The sequence below is a fragment of the Herpailurus yagouaroundi genome, unplaced genomic scaffold (assembly GCF_014898765.1).
Source record: "Herpailurus yagouaroundi ecotype Mexico unplaced genomic scaffold, PumYag 184, whole genome shotgun sequence".
Taxonomy (NCBI): domain Eukaryota; kingdom Metazoa; phylum Chordata; class Mammalia; order Carnivora; family Felidae; genus Herpailurus; species Herpailurus yagouaroundi.
The window spans coordinates 30,060,229-30,084,669 of NW_024412415.1; the positions used below are offsets into that span (position 1 = coordinate 30,060,229).

At 39.3% G+C, this 24,441-nt stretch overlaps 1 protein-coding gene across 1 annotated transcript; it reads right to left on the reverse strand.

The window, feature by feature from the left end:
- Nucleotides 1–96: 96 nt before the first annotated feature.
- On the reverse strand, nt 97–22,969 carry MTFMT (mitochondrial methionyl-tRNA formyltransferase). Its single transcript, XM_040492982.1, has 9 exons — nt 22,735–22,969; nt 20,753–20,962; nt 18,128–18,250; nt 16,526–16,628; nt 15,329–15,404; nt 10,821–10,912; nt 3,804–3,882; nt 2,869–2,951; nt 97–539 (listed from the first exon to the last, which is right to left on the reverse strand). The coding sequence occupies exons 1-9, from the start codon at nt 22,953–22,955 to the stop codon at nt 342–344; spliced, it is 1,185 nt and encodes a 394-aa protein (XP_040348916.1). The 5' UTR covers nt 22,956–22,969; the 3' UTR covers nt 97–341.
- Between the last annotated feature and the right edge of the window lie 1,472 nt (nt 22,970–24,441).

Sequence of the window (24,441 nt, forward strand, 5' to 3'; positions counted from 1 at the left end):
AATGTAGATTAAATACTGCTGAAATGATAGCATAATCAATGGGGCACACACACACTAGTTGCATTTGCTTTTATGGAAAGATAAAATCTCCTTGAGTTCACATTATAAATAAAAATTTTATTTTAATTAAATTTTATTTAAAGCTTTTTTTGGTTATTCAAATAGAAAAGTAGTCTTTAATTACTGTTAAACAAAAAATGGGAAGTGAGGTAATTCATCTTTTGACAATAATCTTTCCCTCCAACAGTGTCATCTTCTTTGAAAGTCAAGGTAATTCCCTGTAAAGAAGGCTTTTAATAAATTACAAATATGTAGTAGATTCTTGTCCATCTACTTCCTAACTACTTAATGCACTGTTGCATAGCAACAATTTTGTTTTCCTGCTTCTTCTTTGTTGGCAGTGTGAGAGTCTGAAATCTGCACTGGCTTGGTCGAGCTCGGGAATCTTTCTGGTACCAGGGGTGCAGGTATCCATTGTAGAAATCAGTAGCTGTTAGCATTTTCTTGAACATCACTGATCGAACACCAATCCAACCATCCTAAAGAGCAAAAGAAAGTGACTAGACAGTGGTGGCAAAACTCTTACATTTTAGTTTATAGAACTTTTATCATGAGAACAAACAAACCTACAAATCTTACCAAATGCCTAGCTGCAGACAGCACTGTACTAAGTAACATACACGTTTCTTTGACTGCATTTATTACTGAGTGATAACAAATGTACAGACCTGAATAAATTAAACCTATTTAAACATAAAGGAAGCAGAATAAAGATGTTATATTTGCATGGTACTTTACAGTTTTTAGAGTATGTCCATATATCTTACTATGACTGGTCATCAAAAATAGAACTGCTCTAAAAGGCAGATCCACTATCATCCCCAGAGGGAATTGATTTTAGAAGAGAAAACCGATGCTCAGAGGTGAGTGATTTGTCCGACGTGACATAACTGGTGGCACTCAAACTCACATGTTCAGACAACCCCATCTTCTATGAGAGTAAACTGCAGATTTGCAATACAGATATATAAAGACCCAGACAAGGACAGCAAACATGTGCACCCTACATTGTTCGAGAATAAGTTGAAGAAAGATGAAGAGAGGTTGATGCGGAAGCTCTGTATCTATAGTCTGTGTAGGTCAGATCACTCTACCACTCTTTCATTCATTCATTAATAAGTTTATTATTTATTTATGTTTACTTATTTTGAGAGAGAGCAAGCGAGCGCACAAGTTGGGGAGGGAAGAAAGGGGGAGAGAGAGAATCCCAAGCAGGTTCTGTGCTGTCAGGGCACAGCCCAATGTGGGTCTTGAACTCATAAGCTGTGAGATATGACCTGAGCTGAAACCAAGAGTTGGACACTTAACCAATTGAGCCACCCAGGCGCTCTTATCACACATTTCAAACACAACCTCTTGAGCATGAAACATTGCACATAAACACCATGAAGGAAAATACCAGGAAATGGAAAAAATGTGCAACAGCTCTCAGGCCACTGTCATTAAATAATAATGGTTCTAAAGTCATTTTATTTTGTTTTATTTCATTTTTTAATGTTTATTTTTGAGAGAGAGAGACTGTGAGCAGGGGAAGGGCAGAGAGAGAGAGAAGACACAGAATCCAAAGCAAGCTTCAGGCTCTGAGCTGTGAGCTGTCTGCACAGAGCCCGATGCATGGCTCAAACTCACCAACAGTGAGATCATGACCTGAGCCGAAGTCAGATGCTCAACTGACTGAGCCACCCAGGTGCTCCTCAAGTCATTTTAAATAGTTAAGAAATCCCTTCTTTAACCACTGTTGAACACTAAAAGCAAGTAGGATACCAGCACTGTGGTAGTTCAGCTACATACTTTCATATGTCTGTCTTCTATGATCATCATATTAGCAAGACAACTTGCTAGTTAAACAAGACTTGTTAGTTTGTTTTTTTAAAGTTTGTTTGTTTGTTTGTTTGTTTAGAGAGAAAAAGAGAGAGAGAGAGAGAAAACAGAGGAGGGACAGAGAGGATCCCAAGCAGGCTCTGTGCCATCAGCATGGGGCTCAAACTCATGAGCTGTGAGATCATGACCTGAGCCAAAATCAAGAGTTAGTTGCTTAACCAACTGATCCACCCAGGTGCCCCAAGACTTATTAGTTTTTTGTTTTTTAATTTTTTTAATGTTTTATTTATTTTTGAGACAGAGAGAGACAGAGCATGAACAGGGGAGGGTCAGAGAGAGAGGGAGACACAGAATCCGAAGCAGGCTCCAGGCTCTGAGCTGTCAGCACAGAGCCCAATGCGGAGCTCGAACTCATGGACCGTAAGATCATGACCTGAGCCAAAGTTGGACGCTCAACTGACTGAGCCACCCAGGCGCCCCAAGACTTGTTAGTTTTAACAAGTTAGTTTACAATGGATTAGTGAGAATATACAAATTTCTTTTAAGAAAGCACTAAGGTTACTGAATCTTGTTTGAGTAATAATGCTTTGGTAAAACATCACTTTAAAAAAATTATACTAGAGATTCAACTATTTCTTAAGAAAATTAAACTGCCCAGATTGAGGGGCGCCTGGGTGGCTCAGTCGGTTGAGCGTCTGACTTCGACTCAGGTCATGATCTCACGGTCTGTGAGTTCGAGCCCCGCGTCGGGCTCTGTGCTGACAGCTCAGAGCCTGGAGCCTGTTTCAGATTCTGTGTCTCCCTCTCTCTCTGACCGTCCCCCGTTCATGCTCTGTCTCAAAAAACTAAATAAATATTAAAAAAAAACAACAAAAACTGCCCAGATTGAGCCAATGTTCAATCTGATGGATAGTTGAGTAAAATCTTAACTAAAAATGATTAAACTCAGTAAAACAAGTATAGTTTAAAACTAAAAGAAAAATGTACCTTGCAACAAACCAGCAGAATTTGTGACTGTTTGTGATATATTACTGATCCTGGAATAACAGGTTGTCCTGTTAATTTTGGATCTAAAGAATGGGGGGAAAAGGATATTAGAATAAATAATTATTATAAATAACTTCATGGCGCTTCTGAAAAATCAAACAAACATCCTGGGAGGCAGTACTAATACTGGAGAGGGCATACCTGCTGATGTCCTGACTTTGTAATCCAAACTTACAATGGAGCCATAATGCTGTGTGTATCTCAAACTCAAAGGGAAGCTTTCAGTATGCATAGGAACTTATGAGTCCTTCACCCAGTCTCCCAAGATAAACTAAAAATGCTGAATTTAGAAATTTTGACCATTTGGGGGAAATAACTATCTACCAGTGGAGAGGTATACAGGAAGCTTAGGATCTAAGCTGGCCCTTCTATCCATGACCAAACAAGTCTTAGATTCCTGGGGAACTCTGACTCCTTCTGTGCTGGGCCAGCTCCCTCTGTGACTCACACTCCTTCAGTCCACCACATTTGGAGGCACTGATGGGCTTTAGAATGAACAGACTGTGTCATGAAATGCTACACCCTGGTCTAGGATTCTCACTAAGATTTTCATTATGATATTCACCAGAATGAAACTGACCAAATCATTTTGCACTCCCTGAAAACCTTAGTATAAAGAATCAGAGCTTAAAATAGGATAGTAACACTGCTTTGCCTACTTCCCACATTCTTACAGTGACTGAATGAAAAAATACATGTGAACGGACACTGCAAAGAGCAAGACAATAAATGAATATAAAATATAATTATTATTGAACTGACACAAACTAAAAGAACTCTTATTTTTAGTAACTGTAACCTGTGGTAAAAAAGACACATTTTCAAATGGACTATAGTGAAAACATTTTCCACATCAGCTATTCAAAAGTTAGTACCAGTGAGGATTGAACTATTAACTTCTACCAGTTCCAGAAGTTTAATGGCATTATCCATCCAGAGTGTCTGCAACGGAATCTGCAAAGAAAATTAAAGAAGGTATAATAAAAGAATACACTTAACCCCCAAACCCTTTTCAACTACTATTTTGTATTATTATGGTCTGATTTCTCTCCCAATTACAGAGGAATTGGGAGCGAAGTCTCTAAACCTTACAAAACAGAACACAGGTGTGGCCTTCTACATAAGTCTCCAAGATTGTAAGACCTTAAAACACTCTTTTAAAATCAATGTTTGGGCCGCCTGGGTGGCTCAGTCGGTTGAGCGTCTGAATTTGGCTGAGGTCATGATCTCACGGTTCGTGAGTTCGAGCCCCGTGTCGGACTCTGTGCTGACAGCTCAGACCCTGGAGCCTGCTTCGGATTCTGTGTCTCCCTCTCTTTCTGCTCCTCGCCTGCTCATGCTCTGTCTCTATCAAAAAAAAATAAACATTAAAAAAAAATTTTAAATAAACAAATAAAATAAATAAATAAAAATCAATAGGGGTGCCTGGGTGGCTCAGTTGGTTAAGCGACCAACTTTGGATTTCAGCTCAGGTCATGATCTCCATGCTTGGCAGTGTATACTTGGGATTCTCTCTCTCTCTCTCTCTCTCTGCCCCTTTCCAGCTTGCTCTCTCTCTCAAAGTCAATAAATAAACTTAAAAAAAAAATCAATGTTTATATCTTTATTAACATTTCTAATGTAAGGGGCGGTTCAGTTGGTTAAGCGGCTGACTTCGACTCAGGTCATGATCTCATAGTTCATGGATTCAAGCCCCATGTCATGCTGTGTGCTGATAGCTCGGAGCCTGAAGCCTGCTTCGGATTCTGCATCTCCCTCTCTCTCTGCCCCACCCCTGCTCACACTCTGTCCCTCTCTCGAAAATAAACATTAAAAAAACCCAAAACATTTCTAATGTAAGATTTATGTTCATTATAAAAAATGCATTACCACAATTACATTAAAAAACTTAGTAAGTATTCTGTACTCCCATCCCTAGAAGTAACCACTGTTAACAATTTGATGTGTATAACCTTGTAGTTTTTTCTACAAATATTACAAAAATCTAGAGCGTACTGTTTTTCAAAGGGACTTTTTTGCTTAACAATAAGCGTGGGCAACTTTCATCAGTGCATGCATGTCTATTTCAGTCTTTATCTGCTGTACTTGTACAATATTCCATTTTATGACTATGCCATAATTTATGCAACCAAAACCTTTATGATGGACATTTCAATTACTTTCCATTTCTTATTACTATTAATATTTTTTTCCCAGTGTGTAGACTTTGAATCTTGGGTACAGTAATTTTTTCCTATGTGTAACTTTTTTTAGTTTTTGTAGTAATATTAGCCAATCTTTTCTCTCATGACTCCAGTGGTTCATGTCAAACTTAAAAGTGCTATCCCACACTTTAAGATTACTAACATTGTAAAATTATTCAACTGTGTTTTTTCCCCAGTTCTTTGTGGCTTTACTCTTTTATATTTAAATGCTTGATCCATCTACATTTTACGTTGACTTTGAAAGGCAGGATTTGAGGGCTTCCTCCTCTAATGGCTAACCAGTTCAGTTGTCCCAACCCTATTTACTGGACAATCCATCTCACCTTTCCCCACAGTGTGAAATGCCACTTTTGTCACTTTTTAGACTCATAAAAATTAACACATACCAGGACACAAGTTCTCTGAAATTTCTGAAGTAAATAAATTGATTTTCAGGCTGTAGTTCAATCCTCCATTTAATAGATGAGGAAAGTGAGGCCCAGAGAATGCAGCTATATTCCCAAGTTTAGACACAGTTAGTTAGGAGAGCCAAGCACCGGAATCTGTGTTTTCTCATTCTCAGCTCAATGCTCTTTTTATGAGATTCCCTAAAGAGGACAATTTAATTTTCAGAAGAATTAGGTTGTTGCAAAGATTTGAACATTGCATCAAAGAATTAAATACATTTGATTCATAGGTGTTCATGATCTTCAATGTGACATGTCTTGGTACAATATCCTCTTCTTTTTTTTTTTTAATTTTTAAACATTTTTTAAGTAGGCTTCATGCCAATTTGGGTCTTGAACTCACGACCCTGATTTCGATATCTGAGCTGAGATAAACAGTCGGACACTTAACCGACTGAGCCACCCAAGGCGCCCCACTACAATATCCTCTTCTCAAATTTGCTGACTTATTTTTCTTTCACCCACTTCCAGTAAGAGTTATGAAACAATTTTCATGTAACTTTTTTCTTTCAAAGAAATCAAAATATTTTTGAAACATGCTGACTAAAAAAAGGTTTATGTTTACTGAGAGTTATAAACATGCAAGACATATAGTTCTTGTTCAGAATATATTCTTCTTGCTCTTGAGGAGGGTAAAGATCATCTTCACCTTATCATCACAGCATTACAGAAAGCAAAGGGATGGTAAGAATATAGTCATTTCAGTATCCACCATCATTACTGTCAAAATCATATGTTTGCACGGATTTAATTCACAAGGTTTATCTCCTTTGATCTTGGCAGCTGTGGACATGGTCATTAACCCCATTTTAGAGGTAAAAAAGCAGAAACCCAGAAAGGAGTTTTGCTCTTGGTTAGTAAATGGGAGCTCTAGGAATCAAATTTTACCTCCTGGCTCCTAGGTTCTCATTCTGTTATAGCACAAGCTTGTTCTCAGTAGAGAGAAAAGGTGAATTATACAAGATAAGGATCATTATATAGTAATGTAACTGTGTTTAATATTTTAAGGAACTATCAAACTATTTTCCATAGCACCTGCACCCATTTACATTCCCACCAACAATGTATGACGGTTCCCAATTTCTCCCTATCCATGTCAACACTTGTTATTGTTTTTTTAATTATAGCAATCCTAGTGGGTATGAAGTGGTATCTCTGTACAGTTTTGATTTGTATTTTTGTGGCAACTAATGAAAATCATCACTTTTTCATGTTGTTAGTGGCCATTTATAGATCTTCTTGGAAGAAATATCTATTCAGATGCTTGGCCCATTTTCTAATGACGATGTTTTGTCTTTTTGTTGTGGAGTTGTATAAGATCTTTATATATTCTGGATACTAGACAATTATCAGATATGTGATTTGCCAATATTTTCTTCCACTCTGTAAGCTGTCTTTTCATTTTCTTGATAGTGTTCTTTGAAGCCCCAATAGGTTTTAATTTTAAAATCCAATTTCTGGGGCGCCTGGGTGGCTCAGTCGGTTGAGCGTCCAACTTCAGCTCAGGTCATGATCTCACAGTCTGTGGGTTCGGGCCCCGCGTCAGGCTCTGTGCTGACAGCTCGGAGCCTGGAGCCTGTTTCGGATTCTGTGTCTCCCTCTCTCTCTGCCCCTCCCCCAGTCTCACTTTGTCTCAGTCTCTCAAAAATAAATAAATATTAAAAAAAATCCAATTTCTCTATTTTTAGTTTGGTTACTTAAGCTTTAGGCAACATATTTAAGAACCATTGCCTAATTCAAGATCATGAAGATTTATCCTTAGGTTTTCTTCCAAGAGTCTTATCATTTCAGCTCTTATATTTAGGTCTCTGATCCATTTGGAGTTCGTTTTTATACATGGTGTGAGGTAGGAATCCAAATTTGTTTGAGTGTGGATATCCAGTTGTCCAAGCACCATGTGTTAAAAAGACTATTCTTTCCCGGGGTGCCTGGGTGGCTCAGTCAGTTAAGTGTCCGACTCTTGGTTTTGGCTCAGGTCATGATCTCAACTTTGAGCCACGTTGGGCTCTGCACTGACAGCACAGAGCCTACTTGGGATTCTCTCTCTTCCTCTCTCTGCCCCTCCCCTGCTCATACTTTCCATCTAAAAAAATAAACTTAAAAAAAAAAAAGACTATTCTTTTCCCATCAAATTATGGTGGCACCCTTATCAAAAATCGATTGACCATGAATGTGAAGGTTTATTTCTGGGCTCTCAATTCTATCCCATTGAGAAACAGGTCTATTCTTATATCAGTACCCAACTGTCTTCTTTAGTGAAGCTTTGTAGTAAGTTCTGAAATTAGGAACGGTGAGTTCTTTAATCTTGTCCTTCTTTTTCAAGATTTTTTGGCTATTCTGGGCTCTTGGGATCCCATATGAATTTTACGATAAGCATGTCAACTTCTGCAAAGACGTCAACTGGGATTTTTATAGGAATTGCGTTGAGTCTGTGGATCAATTGGGGAATAGTGCCATCTTAACAATACTCTTCCAACCCATGAACAACAAGGTCTCTCCATTTACTTAGGTCTTCTTTACTGCTTATTAGCTCTAAAAGTTTCTTTTGGATTCTTTATGATTCTGTACATAGAGCTTTAGTTATTCCTTTCCAGTCTGATTCTGTATTGTTTCTTTTTTCTTGCCTGATAGCCTTAGCTATAACCTCCAGTGCAATGTTGAAGAGAAGTGGTGAGAGTGGACATTTTTGTTTCATTCCTGATCTTAGGGGGAAAGCTTTCAGGCCTTCACCATTAAATATGTTAGCTGTGGATTTTTGTCAGGTTGAGGAAGTTCCCTTCTATTCTTAGTTTGTTGAACATTTTTATCCTGAAATGGTGTTGGATTTTGTCAAATGCTTTTTCTGCCTCTGTTGAGTAAATTATATGCTCTTTATTCTATTAATATGGTATGTTAATAGATTGATTTTTGTATGTTGATTCAATCTTGCATTCCTTAGATAAATCCCACTTGGTCATGGAATATAATCCTTTTTTATACATTGTTTGATTTGGTTTGGTAATTCTGCTGAGGATTTTTGCTGCTATATTCATAAGGTGGTTTTCTTTTCTTGTAAAGTCTATATTGTAAAGCCTATTTTATTGTGAAGTCTATTCTTGTGAAGCCGCTATATTCACGTGGCTTTCTTTTCTTGTGAGGTCTTTATCTTGTTTAGTCTTCCTTAGGTTTTGTACTAGCTGCTCCCTCTGTCTGAAATGCTCTTTTCCTGAGCTTGGCATGACTGGCTCCTTATTGTCTTTCAGATCTAAACTTAAATTTCAGTTCAGAGATTCCTTCCCCATCTACCAAATCTAAAATAACCTCCAGTTAATCTATCACATTATCCTATTTTAATTTTCATCAAAAAATTTATCACACTGATATTTTTCTTATTTGCTTGTTTCCATCTTCTCACATCATTTGTATTTCTAGTACCTAGAACAATGCCTGACACATAATAGGCTCTCAAAAAATATTTTGTTTAATGAATGCACGAATATGTGAATAATAGCAGATAACATTTAATGAGTACGTACTCTTTGCCAGAAACTATACTAGATGCTTCTTATACATTATATCAGCCCTAATTTTCAGATGAACAAACTAAAGCTCAGAAGCTAAATAACTTTCCCAAGTCTACCAAACTAGGAAGTGGCAGAGACAAGAGGAAACCCAGCTCTGTCTGGCTCTAAAGTCCATGTTCCTTTCCCTACGTCATTCTGCTGCAATGGGGAAAGTACAAGGTTTACAGTGAGACAGATCTGGTTCAAAACCTGACTCTCACTAACTAAAAATGTGACCTTGTGCAACATCATTCAATAACCATCCATTCTCTACTTCAAGCCTCAATTTCATCAACTTAAAATCAGATAATACCCACAATGTGTGATTGTGATCTTCACTGAAGAACTTGGCATGCTAAAGATATTCAGTGACAGCTCTCCTTTTTACCCAACATTAATAACAGGTGGTCCATTAAAAATCCCACACTTGGTAGGCCTAGAGTTCAAACAACACAACAGGCTATCAAAATGAAGGGGGAAAAAAACAGTAAATTTGTCAAAGAACTGAGAATTTAACTCAGGCATTTTATTTATTTATTTTTATTTATTTTTTACAGTTTATTCTCATTTATTTTGAGAGAGAGAGAGAGGGAGAGAGAAAGAATCCCAAACAGGCTCTGCACTGTGCAGAGCCCGACATGGGGCTTGAACCCACAAACCACGAGATCATGACCTGAGCTGAAATCAAGAGTCAGACGCTTAACCTACTGAACCACCCAGGCGTCCCTCAGGCATTTTAATAAGTATTTATTTTTAGTTTTTTAAAAAGATTTTAAGTAATCTCTACACCCTCAACGTGGGGCTTGAACTTAACAGCCTCGAGACTGAGAGTCACATCCTCCACTAACTGAGGCAGCCCGGCACCCCAGGTATTTTAGTAAGTATTTAATAAATACTGTAAGTACAAATAAAGAATTATGTAATAAATAAGTAATTTAAAGTTACAACTCCATTTGGTATACTATCTGTAGAAATTGAGTATTTAAGAATTCTGTTGTAAAAAATTGGCTACAGGCAGAAAGACGTACTGCAAAAAGCAATAGATTAGGAATGAGATTTATATTATTTAGTGATGGGGCACCCATCATTCCCCTCATCCATGAAATGGGTAATAAAACTTGGTTATGGGAAACTGCAATATATATATATTCAAAAGTGCTTTGTAATTCTAAGGCCCATATAAAAACTTAAAGGAATGACATTCTGATACATGCTACAACATTGATGAACCTTGAAGACATTATGCAAAGTGAAACAAGCCAGACACAAAAGGACAAATATCGTATGATACCATTTATATGAGGTACCTAGAATAAGCAAATTCTAAGAGACAGAAAGCAGGACAGTGGTTACCAGAGACTGTGGGAAGGGGAGATGGGGGAATCAGTGTTCAGTGGGTACAGAGTTTCAGTATGGGATGATGAACAAGTTCTGGAGATGGACAGTGGCAATGGTTTGCACAACGAAATGAATGTACTTAATGCTACTGATTTATACACTTAAAAATTGTTGAAATGGTAAATTTATGTTGTATTTGACCAAAATTTTTTTTTAAAGTTTTAAAAATAAAATGAATTTCAGGATTCTTAGGTTTGAGATTCAGTCCTAAATAAAACTATTTACACACACACACACACACACACACACACACACACACACAAAGACAATTAAGTAAAACTGCAATCTGACTTCCAACTTACTATATTTCCAATGGCACGATAAAGTCTGAATATCTGCTCTGAAGTTTGCTCCTCCCATTTTATACAGCTGGTACCAGCAGAAATCTTAGGGGCTGAAAGATAAAGCCAACAGCAAGAATAAATATCAGGTTCGATGGCCATGAATTAGTAACATTGATGCTGAATAATAGATATAAGAGAACTTGTATTATTTTCGCAACTTTTGAATATGTTTGAAAATTTCCATAATATGAAGTAAAAATAAACAAATTAACTATACAAATACTATAAGAAAAATGGGTGAATTTCTTTATAACCTGGGTGTAGAAAAAGCCCTCCTAAGAATGACTCAAAATCCAGAAGCAATTAAAGAATGATAAATATGACTACATAAAAGTAAGCTTTTACTAAAAACAACCTTTTGTAAGACGGAGAGGTCATAAATTAAGTGAAAAAACAAACTGAAAGTATCTATAATTTTTATCACAACACTTTAGATTTATAATAAATATGTTATATGCTAACCTATATATATATATATCTATGTAATATTATAATAACATATCTAGGAGTACTTTATATCATATAGATTTATTTAAATCTATTACATAGAGGCACCTGGGTGGCTCAGTCAGTTAAGTGAAGTCTGACTTCAGCTCAGGTCATGCTCTCACAGTTCCTGAGTTCAAGCCCCTTATCAGGCTTTGTGCTGATGGCTCAGAGCCTGGAGCCTGCTTCAGATTCTGTGTCTCCCTCACTCTCTGGCCCTCCCCTGCTTGTGCTCTGTCTCTCTCTCAAAAATAAACAAACATTAAAGAAAAATTTTTAAAAATCTGTTATATAAAGTACTCCTAAAAGCTGAGAAGACCAAAAATGTGATAGAAAAATGGGCAAAAGATATAATGTCCTTTCCCAGAAAAAAGAAATGCAATTAGTCCTTAAACATATAAAAAGATCCTCAACCTCACTCATAGAAGTAACGTAAACTAAAACTACTCCAAGATGCAATTTCTCATCTATTTGATTAGGAAGTAAAATATGCTCCAAGTTATCTACAATGGGATTATTTGAAATAGCAAAAGCTTGGAAACACCCAAAGTGCCCACCAATAGGGGTTCTGTTGAATAAATTATGATCTATCCACACAAGTAAGAACTATGCTGCCATAAAAAGGAACAAGGTGGGGCGCCTGGGTGGCTCAGTCAGTTAAGCATCTGACTTCAGCTCAGGTCATGATCTCACAGTTTGTGGGTTAGAGCCCCACATGAGGCTCTGTGCTGACAGCTCAGAGCCTGGAACCTGCTTCAGATCCTGTGTCTCCCTCTCTCTTTCTACCCCTACCCACTCACTCTCTGTCTCTCTCTCAAAAATAAATAAACATTAAAAAAAATTAAAAAAAAAAAAGGAACAAGGAAAATCTCTTCTTACTGATAGGAAAGGGTTTCCAGGGTACACTGTTAAGTTAAAAAAACCCAAAGGTACAAAAGAGTGTATATTTTATGCCACCTTTTGTGAAAGAAAAAAAGGAAAAATCAATAAAAAATATGTGGTTTTGCTTATTTTGATAAAAGGAAACAACTGGAAGGCTAAATCAGAAACTCATTTAGTTACTTACAGAGGGAGGGAAACCGGAAGGAGGAACTAGGGATGGAAGTGAAACTCCTCTGAGTATTATTCCTCAAATGGCTTAAATTTTTTAATCACAGAGATGTTTTATGTGATTCAAAAAATCAAATTTAATCATAAAGAGGAAAAAAAGCAACTCTGAAAATTAAAAACAAATTGAAGCAAATAAATTTAACTATATATCAAACTAGATAACAAAACCACATGGAAAAAATAATCATCTCCAGTAAGTTTTGAACATGGTACTCTGTACACTCTTTGCAGTCTATGGACAAAAAAAACTGCAGAGAAATCTGAAATATTACTCAGTAGTTTTACTGTTTATAGTAATACTGGTGTTGTAATTTTGAAACTATTTTATGCCTAGCAATTAAATAAATAGGTCAGTGTTAATTTTTGAAAGTATTAACAGTTTAAAAGAAAATATAAGAAAAGCCCTGAAATTAAAATTTAAATCAGTGACAGTATGAACTCAAGTATTATTTAAAAAATATAATGCCTCAGGATGCCTGGGTGGCTTAGTTAAGTGTCTGACTTTGGTTCAGGTCATGATCTTGCTGTTCAGAGTTCAAGCCCCATGTCAGGCTCTGTGCTGACAGCTCAGAGCCTGGAGCCTATTTTCAGATTCTGTGTCTCCCTCTCTCTCTCTGCCCCTCCCCTGTTCACACGTGCGCGCGCACTCTCTCTCTCTCTCAAAAATAAACATTAAAAAAATATATATATAATGCCTCACCTTGTCTATTGACACCTTAACCTGGAACACACAGTTGCACCAGACTGTTTCTAAATATCACCCCCTGCTAAAATGAACAACGCTGAGAATTCACAAAGTGAGCCTGGGACATCTTAGAAAAAGAAAGCAAGGAAGCACTCAAAAACTACCTGGGGTTGTCAAAGGATACAGAACCAGGGGTACCTGGGTGGCTCAGTCGGTTAAGCATCCGACTTTGGCTCAGGTCATGATCCAGAGTTCGAGCCCTGTGTCCGGCTCTGTGCTGACGGCTCAGAGCCTGGAGCCTGCTTCAGATTCTGTGTTTTCCCCCTCTCTCTTTCTGCCCCTCCCCTACTCACACTGTCCTCTGTCTCTCTCAAAAGTAGATAAACATTAAAAACATTTTTTTTATTAATAAAAACAAAATAAAGGATACAGGACCCAACTTTAAGGGGCTCCCACTGGCCAAATTTGGGATGACTTGAGCAGTATAAAGAATTATAAATGCAACTAACTTTAAAACACAATAAATGAACATTCATGAGTCATATAATAATTTCAAAATCTCATTTGCTACCATAATTGAAGGTGATTATGGCACCCACTTCTTACTCTAAAAATTGGTAGTTACAGAAAGAATCAAGCATTGATCCTACCATTTTTGGATGAACTAAAATTCATCTTCAATTAATGATGAAAAGCTCTTCTTTACAGAATAATGTCAAGTATTAAAGGTAAAAGTAATTGGAAAATCACCATTTTTGCAATCCCTAATGAAATAAATCATTTAACAAAGAAGCATCAACCCATGCCAAAATTATTATGTGAAAGGCTGTTAGAGAGCAGGATGTTTGCATGGTGCCAAAGCATTACCCCACAGATTACCTACCCCTGCAAAAGCGGAAATAAATCTTTGTACTGGACTCAACCAAGTGATCCAACTTAACCTCACCAGCCTCGATACAACCCTGGTATTATGGCTCACTGATGTGACATCCAAAGACTGGAGTAGACTGGAGTAGACAGAGGCAACACTTCTCTGAGTATACCCTTTTAAACAGTTTTGACTTTTGAATCACGTAAATGTTTTACATGTTCAAGAAACAAATCATAAAAATAAAAAGCAATCCTTAAAATTAAAAACAAACTGAAACAAATATCATTGGAACACAATATCATCTATGAAATACCCTTTCCAAAAACTTCAAGCCTGAGTCTAATCAAGCCTTTAAAACTTCCAATTCACAAGAAATCTAAGGGCTAGAAAAACAAGTTAAAACAACACTGGAAGGAAAGACAACTAGCCTGGTCTCTTCAAAAAGTCAATGACATGGAAGGAAAAAATTTGTGGAGAAATTACTCTAGATTAAGGAGACATAACAACTAATTACAATTAGATGTTAGTTTGAAAAAATATATGGCTAAAAAATAAGTTTTTAGACAATTAGCAACATTTAAATATGCACTGGATATTAGATGCTATTAGGGAACTGTTCATTTCTCTTAAGAGATGCATGCTGAAGTATTTAGGGATGACAGGTTACGATGCATACTTCCAAACGATTAAGCAGAAATCTAAAAATATGTACTAAATAGGGGTGCCTGGGTGGCTCAGTTGGTTAAGCGTCAGACTTCAGCTCAGGTCATAACCTCTTGGTTCATGAGTTTGAGCCCCATGTCAGGCTCTGTGCTGACAGCTCAGAGCCTGCTCCTGCTTCAGATTCTGTGTCTTCCTCTCTCTCTGCCCCTCCCCCACTCACAGAGTCTCTCTCTCTCTCTCAAAAATAAAAAACATTAAAAAAAGATTTAAAAAAAATGTAATACACACACACACATATATAATATATATATATATACATACATACACACACACAGAAAAAAAATGTGGCCAAACATTAATAATTGTTGACTCTGGATAAAACAGGTATTCACCATCTTTTAACTTCACTCTGTTTGGTACTTTTCCATATAAAGAAGTGGGAAAAAATTTCTACACCTTCATGAGGCTACAAGGGTAAGAGGGGAAGGGAGACCATACCAACCATTCTTTGGAAAGGGACATACAAGTGGGCACTAAATCTTTAGTCAAAATTAAGAGAAATGTGCAAGTGAGGAAGTCAGGACGTTCAGGTGCTATCAAGACAGACAAAACCTCATGGAGGAGGGAAGGGTCTCCGCAGTCCTCGCTCACCATGTGTCACTCCCTCAGTTGGCTGCTGCCTTCCATTGCTCAAACTCTCAGGCAAATTTTTCAAAACTGAAATAAGCTTAAAAAAAAAGAGAGAGAGCAACACATTCAAGATGAGAACAAAAACAGAAATACATTATAATTCAGTACCATGACACTATCAAACATTTTGAAGGAGCTGTGTGGCAGGGCAGGGCAGTAAACTGGCTTAAGCTGTGATGACACGTGTCTACTCAATGGAGTTTGAGTGTGGATGTTGCTCTCTGCAGGGTATGGGGCAATGTTATGCTTTTAGAGAACGCTGAGCTTTGCCTGGCTATGCAAGCTCTGGTGTCAGGACAGCATGTGCTCCAGAATCCACACTCTGACCCTGAGGGAGGGAAGGGAGTGGAGCCTCAAAGAAGGAGAATGTACTCTGGAGTCACACAGTTCTGGGTTCAAATCCCAATTCCACCACCTACCAGCATGTATTGTGGAAAAGTTATTTGAGAAGTTTATTGGGAAGGTAAAATAATAATAATAATAATAATAATGTCTACAGAGTTTCTAGAATAGTCCTGGCACATGAGCCAGTACTCGATAAATGAGAGCCACTATTACAAAAACACTTCTGAGGCGAGTGCCTAGATTAGAAAGCACCATCTAGATGGGGGAAAACTGTCCTCTGTAGAAAATTAACTAGTTCATGTGAAAATCATTAATTTGGTCACTAAGCATTCACTCAGACCTACTGTATGCAGATTCAAGCTACACAAAGCTGAAGAGCTCGTGTATAGCGAGGGGGTCCACAGAGCTCCAGTGTGTGTGGAGGCGATGGCGGCCGCACAGGCACAGAAGTGGGAGAAGTGCCCAGTCACCGAGTGAATGGCCACTGGCCAGTCTGACGGGGGCACCAGGTGATTCTATGAGACTGAGGGTGAGATGAGACTGGCAAGAAGAGTCTAAAGGCCTCTGAAACGTGGTGTGGTGGACCACAGAAACACATGCATTTCATTTGAGAGCCTTTATTAAGCACGTACTCGATAAATTTCTCAAAGACTTACATGAGAAATGCCAACCTAAATTTTAGAAAGCCAGGGATAGAAATCACTTAATAGAAAACAGCTGCAAATTTCACATCATGCAAGTGTTCCTTTCATCATAAACAGTTAGGAGACCTACTGAATGAGTAGAAAGCAGTGGGATATGGGAGAACTGTACCATGTTGGCACCCAGTCTTGACAGCACTGCCTCCAGTTCCTTTGCGGTGCTCTTAGGTGGCACAGGAACCGTTTCCTGTTTGAGAATTGGGCCTACGTCAAACCTATAGAAAAGCAAAAGCAAATGATAACATTACTATTTTTTAAGATCAATGTGTTTGTCTACATGAGTGTTTACACATCACAAGAATAGTTTAACCCTGGCTGTGAATTTGACTGTTAGCCATTAGCCAAAGAGAAAGGTCAGTCTGAAATAAGTAAAATCTTGCCTGTATTTAGATCTTAAATCTATTTTTTCCCAAAGGAAATAAGTATGAAGCTGCACATTAGGGACTTAATTGCAGTTACAAATAATTCCACCTTGGTGCTCCTGGGTGGCTCAGCCTGTTAAGCGTCCATCTTTGGCTCAGGTCATGATCTCATGGTTCATGGGTTTGAGCCCCGCTTCGGGCTCTGTGCTAACAGCTCAGAGCCTAGAGCCTGCTTTGGATTCTTTGTCTCCCTCTCTCTCTGTCCCTCCCCTGCTCACACGCTCTCTCTCTCTCAAAAATAAAAAATAAAAAACATTAAAAATAATAATTATACCTTTAGCAATAAATAGTATTTAAAAAGTTTCTATTTATACAATGAAGGCATAGAGCAAAAAATTGATTTTCCAAGGAAGTACAATTAAATTCATAATGATTTCTCCCTATAATTCCTTTCTCAAAAGACAAGAGTTTTGCCTGGATTATAATCACTGGTGATTATAAGTAGGCACAAGTGTATTTGCATTCCCATAGTCTTACATTTTTACATCTAGCTCTGTAAATACTGGCTATCAACTTTTATTAGAAATATGCTTTATTTTAAATATTTAACTTTGTGGTTGTTAATTATAGTTCCAATTTAATTTCAATTTAATTTCTATTCTATAAGCTTTAATAAAATTCTTACTATGAAAAATTACAAACATCCATAAAACTAGAGTGAATAGTCACCTGATCCCCAAATAACATCACCCAGATTTTAGAATCATCAAAGTTTTGCAACTTGTTTCACATGTTCCTCCCTTTTTCTGAAGTTAGTTAAAGCAAATCCCAGATATACAGCTGTTCTTGTGAACCTGTGAATTATTTTCTATGGGGACATTAGGTGATAACAGATAGCAACTTGATATAATCCTGTTTCTTAAACCACAGTATGATTTTAAAATAATTAAATGTTTAAGACAGTTATATTACACATTGGCATACAATATAGTCTTATTTCAGGTTCCAAAATTTTTGACCACAGAAACCTAGGCTAACAGAACTGAGATTTGTAACAACTAATATACAAAAATCCACCTCTCATTTACACATCTTTTAAAGAAATCCACTTGTTAATGGTATAATTTATTTCAATCAACAAGCCACACATTTCACAAGGACTTTAAAGAAATACTTCATAATACAAAACCACATATAGTTTGTGTTAGAAACCAGGAAAAGACAGAAAGGGAAGGCACTCTGGAGTTAAGAGGAATTAGCACCATCCATTCATCTACTTCCATGTCCCTTCCAAACAGATTGACAGCAACATTGAAAATTACAAAGTCTAGAGAAAAGAAAATATCTTCTACCTTTTAGGTCTAATTTGCATAATTGTCACTCCAGTAACTGTGTCTCCATGAAGCACGGTATGGATTATAGGCGCTGGACCACGCCACCTCGGGAGGCAACTGGGATGGACATTCAATATGCCACTGAGTCAGAAAAAGGCAGAAATTAGTGTGCAAATGGGCTTTACCATTTAGTTCCTGCTACCTAAACAAATATGCTACTTTTTATCATTATACTTCCCGAGAAAGTTTGAAAAACAAAGTTAAATCTGGTCTTATACCTGAGGTGCCTGGGTGGCTCAGCTGGTTAAGCACCTTACTCTCAATTTCAGTTCAGGTCATGATCTCACGGTTGGTGAGTTTGAGCCCTGCGTCGGGCTCTGCACTGACAGTGCAGAGCCTGCTTGGGATTCTGTGTCTCCTCTCTCTCTGCCCCTTCCCTGCTCGTGTGTTCTCTCTTTCTCAAAAATAAATAAAAGAAAATCTAGTCTTATATCATCAGTAAAGGGAGCCAGAGATTAAGTTTACTTTATTACCATAAAAGGCCAATGAAACTCAATTAAAAACAGAACAAGAACTCACTGTTCCAAAGGTGTTCCACAATAATCTGTGATGTCTGGGAGTTCTTAAAGATTTTACTTTTTAAGTAATCTCTACGCCCAACATGGGGCTTGAACTTAAAACCCCAAGATCAAGAATCACATACTCCACTGACTGAGCCAGCCAGGCGCCCCTTGGAGTTTTTAAATAAAAGCAAAAAATACCTTTTATACTGTATGAGAAGAACTACTCAAACCCTACTGTGCATCTCATGGACAATGTGAATGTTTATAGTTTAGTCACATAATTACCCTTGTTTCACTTAGTTTGCATATAGAATGCCTAAAACAAGCTTCTTGAATCCCCATCCAATGATGTATTTTTTTTTACCCTAACACACGTATTGACCATAGATGAGCAACTTAAATCATTTACTAAGTAAGCTATCTTAGTTTAATGATGTCTCCACCGCAGGAATATGCACTTGGGAGTGTATGTCTAAGAGGTAAGAGTCTTATATTCAAAGCTCTGTTCAGACCAGTCTCATTGATCCAACAAATATTTACTGAGCACAGTTCATGTGCTGGCATTGTTCTAAGTGCTGGGATACAAGCAACACTGAACCAAAGGAGAAGAAATTCTGCCCTCAGGGAGCTTACGCGCAAAGGGTGGGAGATAAACAACAACAAAAACGTGCAAAAAGTCTGCCAGATGGTTCTAAGGGCTGTGGGGAAAAATAAAGCAGAGGAGTAGGAGTATTAGGTAGGAGACTACAATTTTAATAGGAGTCACAGAAAATTTTATCAGTAAGATGTGAAGAGGTGAGGGAATAAGACATGCAAACATATTCCAGGCAGAGGGAATAAGTACAGAGATCTTGAAGAAGGTAAATGCTGGGCAAGTTCAAGAACAGCAGAGAAGCCAGTGTAGTGTGGCTGGAGCGGAGTGAACCTGAGGAATAACACTAAGACAGCAAGGAGGGGACCAAACCCAGTAGGTAGGCCCATATAAGGACTCTGACCTCTTCTGAGATGGGAAAACACCAGAGAATTTTGAGCAGAATGACATGATCAAACTTCTGCTTTAAAAGGATCATTTTGGGGCACCTAGATGGCTCAGTCAGTCAGTGTCTGACTCTTGAGTTTGGCTCAGGTCATGATGACTTCACAGTTGTGAGACTGAGCCCTGAGCTGGGCTCTGCGATGGGCGTGGAGCCTGCTTAAGATTCTCTCTCTCTCCCTCTGCCTCTCCCCTGCTTGGCTGCTGGGTTGGTAAAAGACTGAGAAGGCCAAGGACAGGAATAGACGCCAGTTAGGGGGCTACTGCAGAATGACAGTGAGAACAGCAATAAAAGTGTTGAGACAGCCAGTGAGATTCTAGATAGAATTTGAAGGCAGAGCCAATAGAATTTCCTGATGGACTGGATGTGTGGGGTGAGATAAGCAGTAAGAATGACTGAAAGGTTTTGAGTCTCAACAACTAGAAGGGTAGAGTTGCCATTTGCTGAGATGAAGACGTAGGGAGAAGCAGGTTTGGGGCACAAGTTCAGGAATGCAGTTTAGGACATCTTATGTGTAAGGCGCCTATCAGACACCCAAGCAGAACTGTGGAGGAGGCAGTGTGCATCAGTGGCCTGGAATTCAGGGAGAAATCTGAACTGGAGGGACAAATTTGGGAGCTGTCAGCATATACATGGAGTTTATTTTATTATTCTTGTTAATGTTTATCTATTTTTGAGAGAGAGAAGACGCAAGGAGGGGAGAGGCACAGAGAGGGGGGTAGAGGATTGGAACCAGGCTGTGTGCTGACAGGAGCAGAGCCCGATGGGGGGCTCGAACTCATGAGCTGTGAGATCATGACCTGAGCTGAAATCAGAAGCTCAACCCACTGAGCCACCCAGGTGTCCCCATAAACAAGGAATTTAAGTGAGGGTGAGTGAGAGCCCATAGATGAAGAGCATCACGTATTCGTGACACCAACACAATTTTTTTTACCTTAAAATACTAAAGACAGCAGAACTAGAATTCAAGTCATTGCACTTTAAACACCAGGCCCATATGCAAAGACCAAGTCCTCTATACTTTATTTCCTTTAAAAAAAACTTACTAGGGAAATTTAAGAATAAGAGCCTCACTCAAAAGTCGGCCAAATGAAGCTACCACTCCAACGTCATATTCTCCAGATCCCACATCTGGCCACTCATACACGGGAAGCTGAGATTGGACAGCATATTGCTTCACTGGCAGTCCTTTTGGTGATGGGGAGGGCACTGTGACCACCTCCAATTTTTCAATTAACTCTTCCTCTTTGTTTTCCCTACGTTGGAAAGATTGGAAGAAAATGTTAAGACAATGACTCAAAGCTAAACTACCTCCCATACTTCCACAGTACTTTTGTGGTTAAATTCACAAAACATTTAAGGGTAAGTGATTAAAACTAGTACAACTGAGTTTTTATTTTATATTTAATTTTAATTATTTTTAAAGAGCCACATGTGGCTAGTGGCTACTGTTTGGATGGCATGACTCTAGAAATTTCCTGTGCATACAGAAACACATACAGTACAGACATTTTACACAACTAGGATATTATATATATTGCTCTGTATTTTGTTTTTTTCCTCTTAACACTATATATACCATTTTATGAGTCTTTTTAAAAAGTGGGTTAAATATACACTTGCTTGTATATCTGTCGAACATTTCTAAAATAAAAAACTGGAAACAGTAGCTGTCTGTGAAGAGAGGAACTGGGAAGTGATAGAGGCAGAAGGAACTGACTTTTCACTGTATATCCTTTGAACCTTTTGAATTTTGTACCACAACCATGTGCTAGTCAAACAATAAATACTTTACACACACACACACACACACACCCATGGGCATCATTTCATAGCAGTACATTTAGTACTACTACTTTCTTTTTACCTGCTGTGTAGTATTCCAGTACCCGGGGGTGGGGTTAATTAATTTAGCAGGTATCGCATCAGGTATGGAGAAGTAATAAGGAAATGAGTATATAGCGACAAAGCACAAAAATGGAGTTGCCAAGTGAAACATCAGCAGAAAGGTCAGCACACAAGCAGTGCGATTCTGGAGGCAATTTGGGGAAAGCAGCATGTGGACAGTACATCAGGGAGGGTATGCAAAGGGAACATGTATGAAGGGAGTGTTTCTGGGTGCCAGGGCAGAGCACTGGAGGGAGGGATATGATACAAGGGGATTGCCGGGGGAGTCAATAGGAGGGCTGCTGTGTAGAATCTGCAGGGAAGACTTGGAGAAGGCAGAAATGAGTGTTGGGGACACATCAGGAAAAAACGGAGTGGGGAAATAAACGGAAGTTGGAAGAAAGAAGGCAGAGCAGTATATTTGGGTAGAGCCACTACCATATACCATACGGACTTTCAGAACAGAGTGGGTCTCAATTCGTTCCCCTGTAAATAAGATTTGTTAAATTTCAGAAATACTAAATGTACACCTAAGAGTTCTGATTTGTAAATTTATTCAGTTGAAAGTAGTTCGGTTGTGGACTATGTCCTCATTTTGGCTCCAGAAAACTGAGTCCCGTTGCATACAAGGAGATGGGGGGCAGGAAAGTGAGACATGGGTATGCCTGTGACCGGCAAGAAGCCCAAAGGATTGGAGGGTACAAATTAGATGAAGAGGAGGCAGGAGTAAGTGGAAAGGGGAGGACTTTGAAGTCAGACCCCGTTTCAAGGCCGAACCAGCTCATTTGATGACCTTGGGCAATCTCCTAACCTCTCCGAGCTCCGGTTTCCTTACACACAAATGGGGCAAGAGGGTGGTGGCTGTGGTGGATGAGGTATGCAAAACGACTAGCGCGGGCTTGGCCCCTTGAAGCGCCCGGTAGCTCTAGGAGAACGGATAAAGCCGGGAGCCGGAGTGTAGACCGGAGGGACCAGACGGGAACGGTGCACCTTCCGGGCGCCCGGAGACGCCAAGATCTGGGCCCAGACCCTTCCGGCGCCGCTGCTATCCCTGACGAGGAGTCCAAGCCCTCGGAGCTGGCGCAGTGGCTCGGCAGCAGCGCCTTCGGCAGCCGGGCCCCCCAAGCCCCGGCCCCGGTACCTGGCGGCGTGCAGCGCCCGCAACGCCTCTCGGGCAAACTGGTCCGTACCGAAGAAGAGCACCCGCCAGGGCGGCTTCTCGCGGACTCGGACGCCCCGGCCGTCTTCCCCGCCAGGGGACGCACCAAGCCCGGCCAGCGCTCGCCACTGGGGGATCTGCCTTGCGTCCGGACCTCCACCAGCCGGCCGAGAACCCCAGCAACGCCGCACCAGCACCCTCATAGCCTTTGAAGGAAGCCTACCCTGCGCAGGCGCGTCGGAATGGGAGGCGTGCGCGTGCTAGGCCGGAGGGGCGGGGCCGGGGGGGAGAGCTGAAGGGCGGGTTCTGCTAGCGACTGGGGGCGTGGCCTGCACGGTTGGAGGCGTGGCCCGCCTGTGTTGGAGTTAACTAGGAATTTGCGGGCTCATGGGTCCCCGTGAATTTTGTTGCATTTGTTTGCACGATTTAGGCAGTCTCCCAAAAGAAGTCTTTTGGGAACAAATCATGTGTTTTCAGACAATAAAATATCATTCATTAAGTAATTATGATAAGTAATATTTACTGAGTATTGTATGCCATGCTTTGGCTAAGCATTTTATAGCCATTTTATCAGTTAATCTTCATATCAAGCATACAAGGTAAATATTATCATTTTATTGAAGAGAATCCGAGGTTCAATGAAATTAAGAGAATTACCTACCTGAGGTCCTGACAGCTAGTTCATGTTGTTCCAAAGTCTGTGATCCTAACCACTTGGTCTTCATCGCAATCCTATGTACTAGGCAAGTCACTGTCCCCATTTTGTACCTGAGGAAACTGAGGCTCAGTTATTTCCTCACATTCTGATGAATCGAAGGCCCCAGACTTGCCCGTATCCTGTGGGTTCCCTCCCACACAGAACGATGCTATGGGGGAGATTCTCAGGGGAAAAAATCAGAGAAGCTGTCTCCAGAAGACCTGTAAGGGCCATTAGTGCTTAGATTCTGTATTCTGGAGGCCCACACAGTGGCTTTCTCATGTATGATCACACATCTTTTTTATGGCTATGGAGTGAAGATTAGATTCCTTTCTAATCTTACTCTTAACACATTTTCCCATCACATAGTCTTAGACCCAGCGACCTTGGATCAGTCCTTTTCCCTAAATTATGAGCTCTGCACATCCCTACTTCTGTGTCTTTGCTTGCTATTCTTTCTAGACTGCTCTCCTCACATCACTTACTCTCTAAATGATATCCATTATTCAATGCCAAGTTCAGATATGCTCCCAGAAGCCTCTAGCTCTTGCCTGCATGGATTTAATGTGCTTTTCCATGTGCCTCCTTCATGTTCTGTGGGAATCACTGCTTCTCACCACAGTTTGGAATTACTGAGGGAAGTTGTCGTAGTATGCATAAACATTGACAAATTCATCTGTGTGTGGAATAGAAAAGAGAAGCAAAGAGGAAGTGAGAGACTGTATTTCCAGTGATTCTGCTCATCTGATCACATATGAGGAGGGTGAACTGGGAACCCAAACGTTCTATTCCTTCAATCTAGTTTTGTTCCAGTATCCTCTGCAAGTAAGCAAAATATGATTCTAATATATTAAAAATGGTCTTTTTCCATACCACATGACCTATAAATGCAGCCCACATAGTCATTTGGGTTTTCACCCCAGAATCTGGCTGCTGTCTAAAGTGTGACTCTTTTTTTTTTTTTAAGTTTATTTATTTATTTTGAGAGAGGG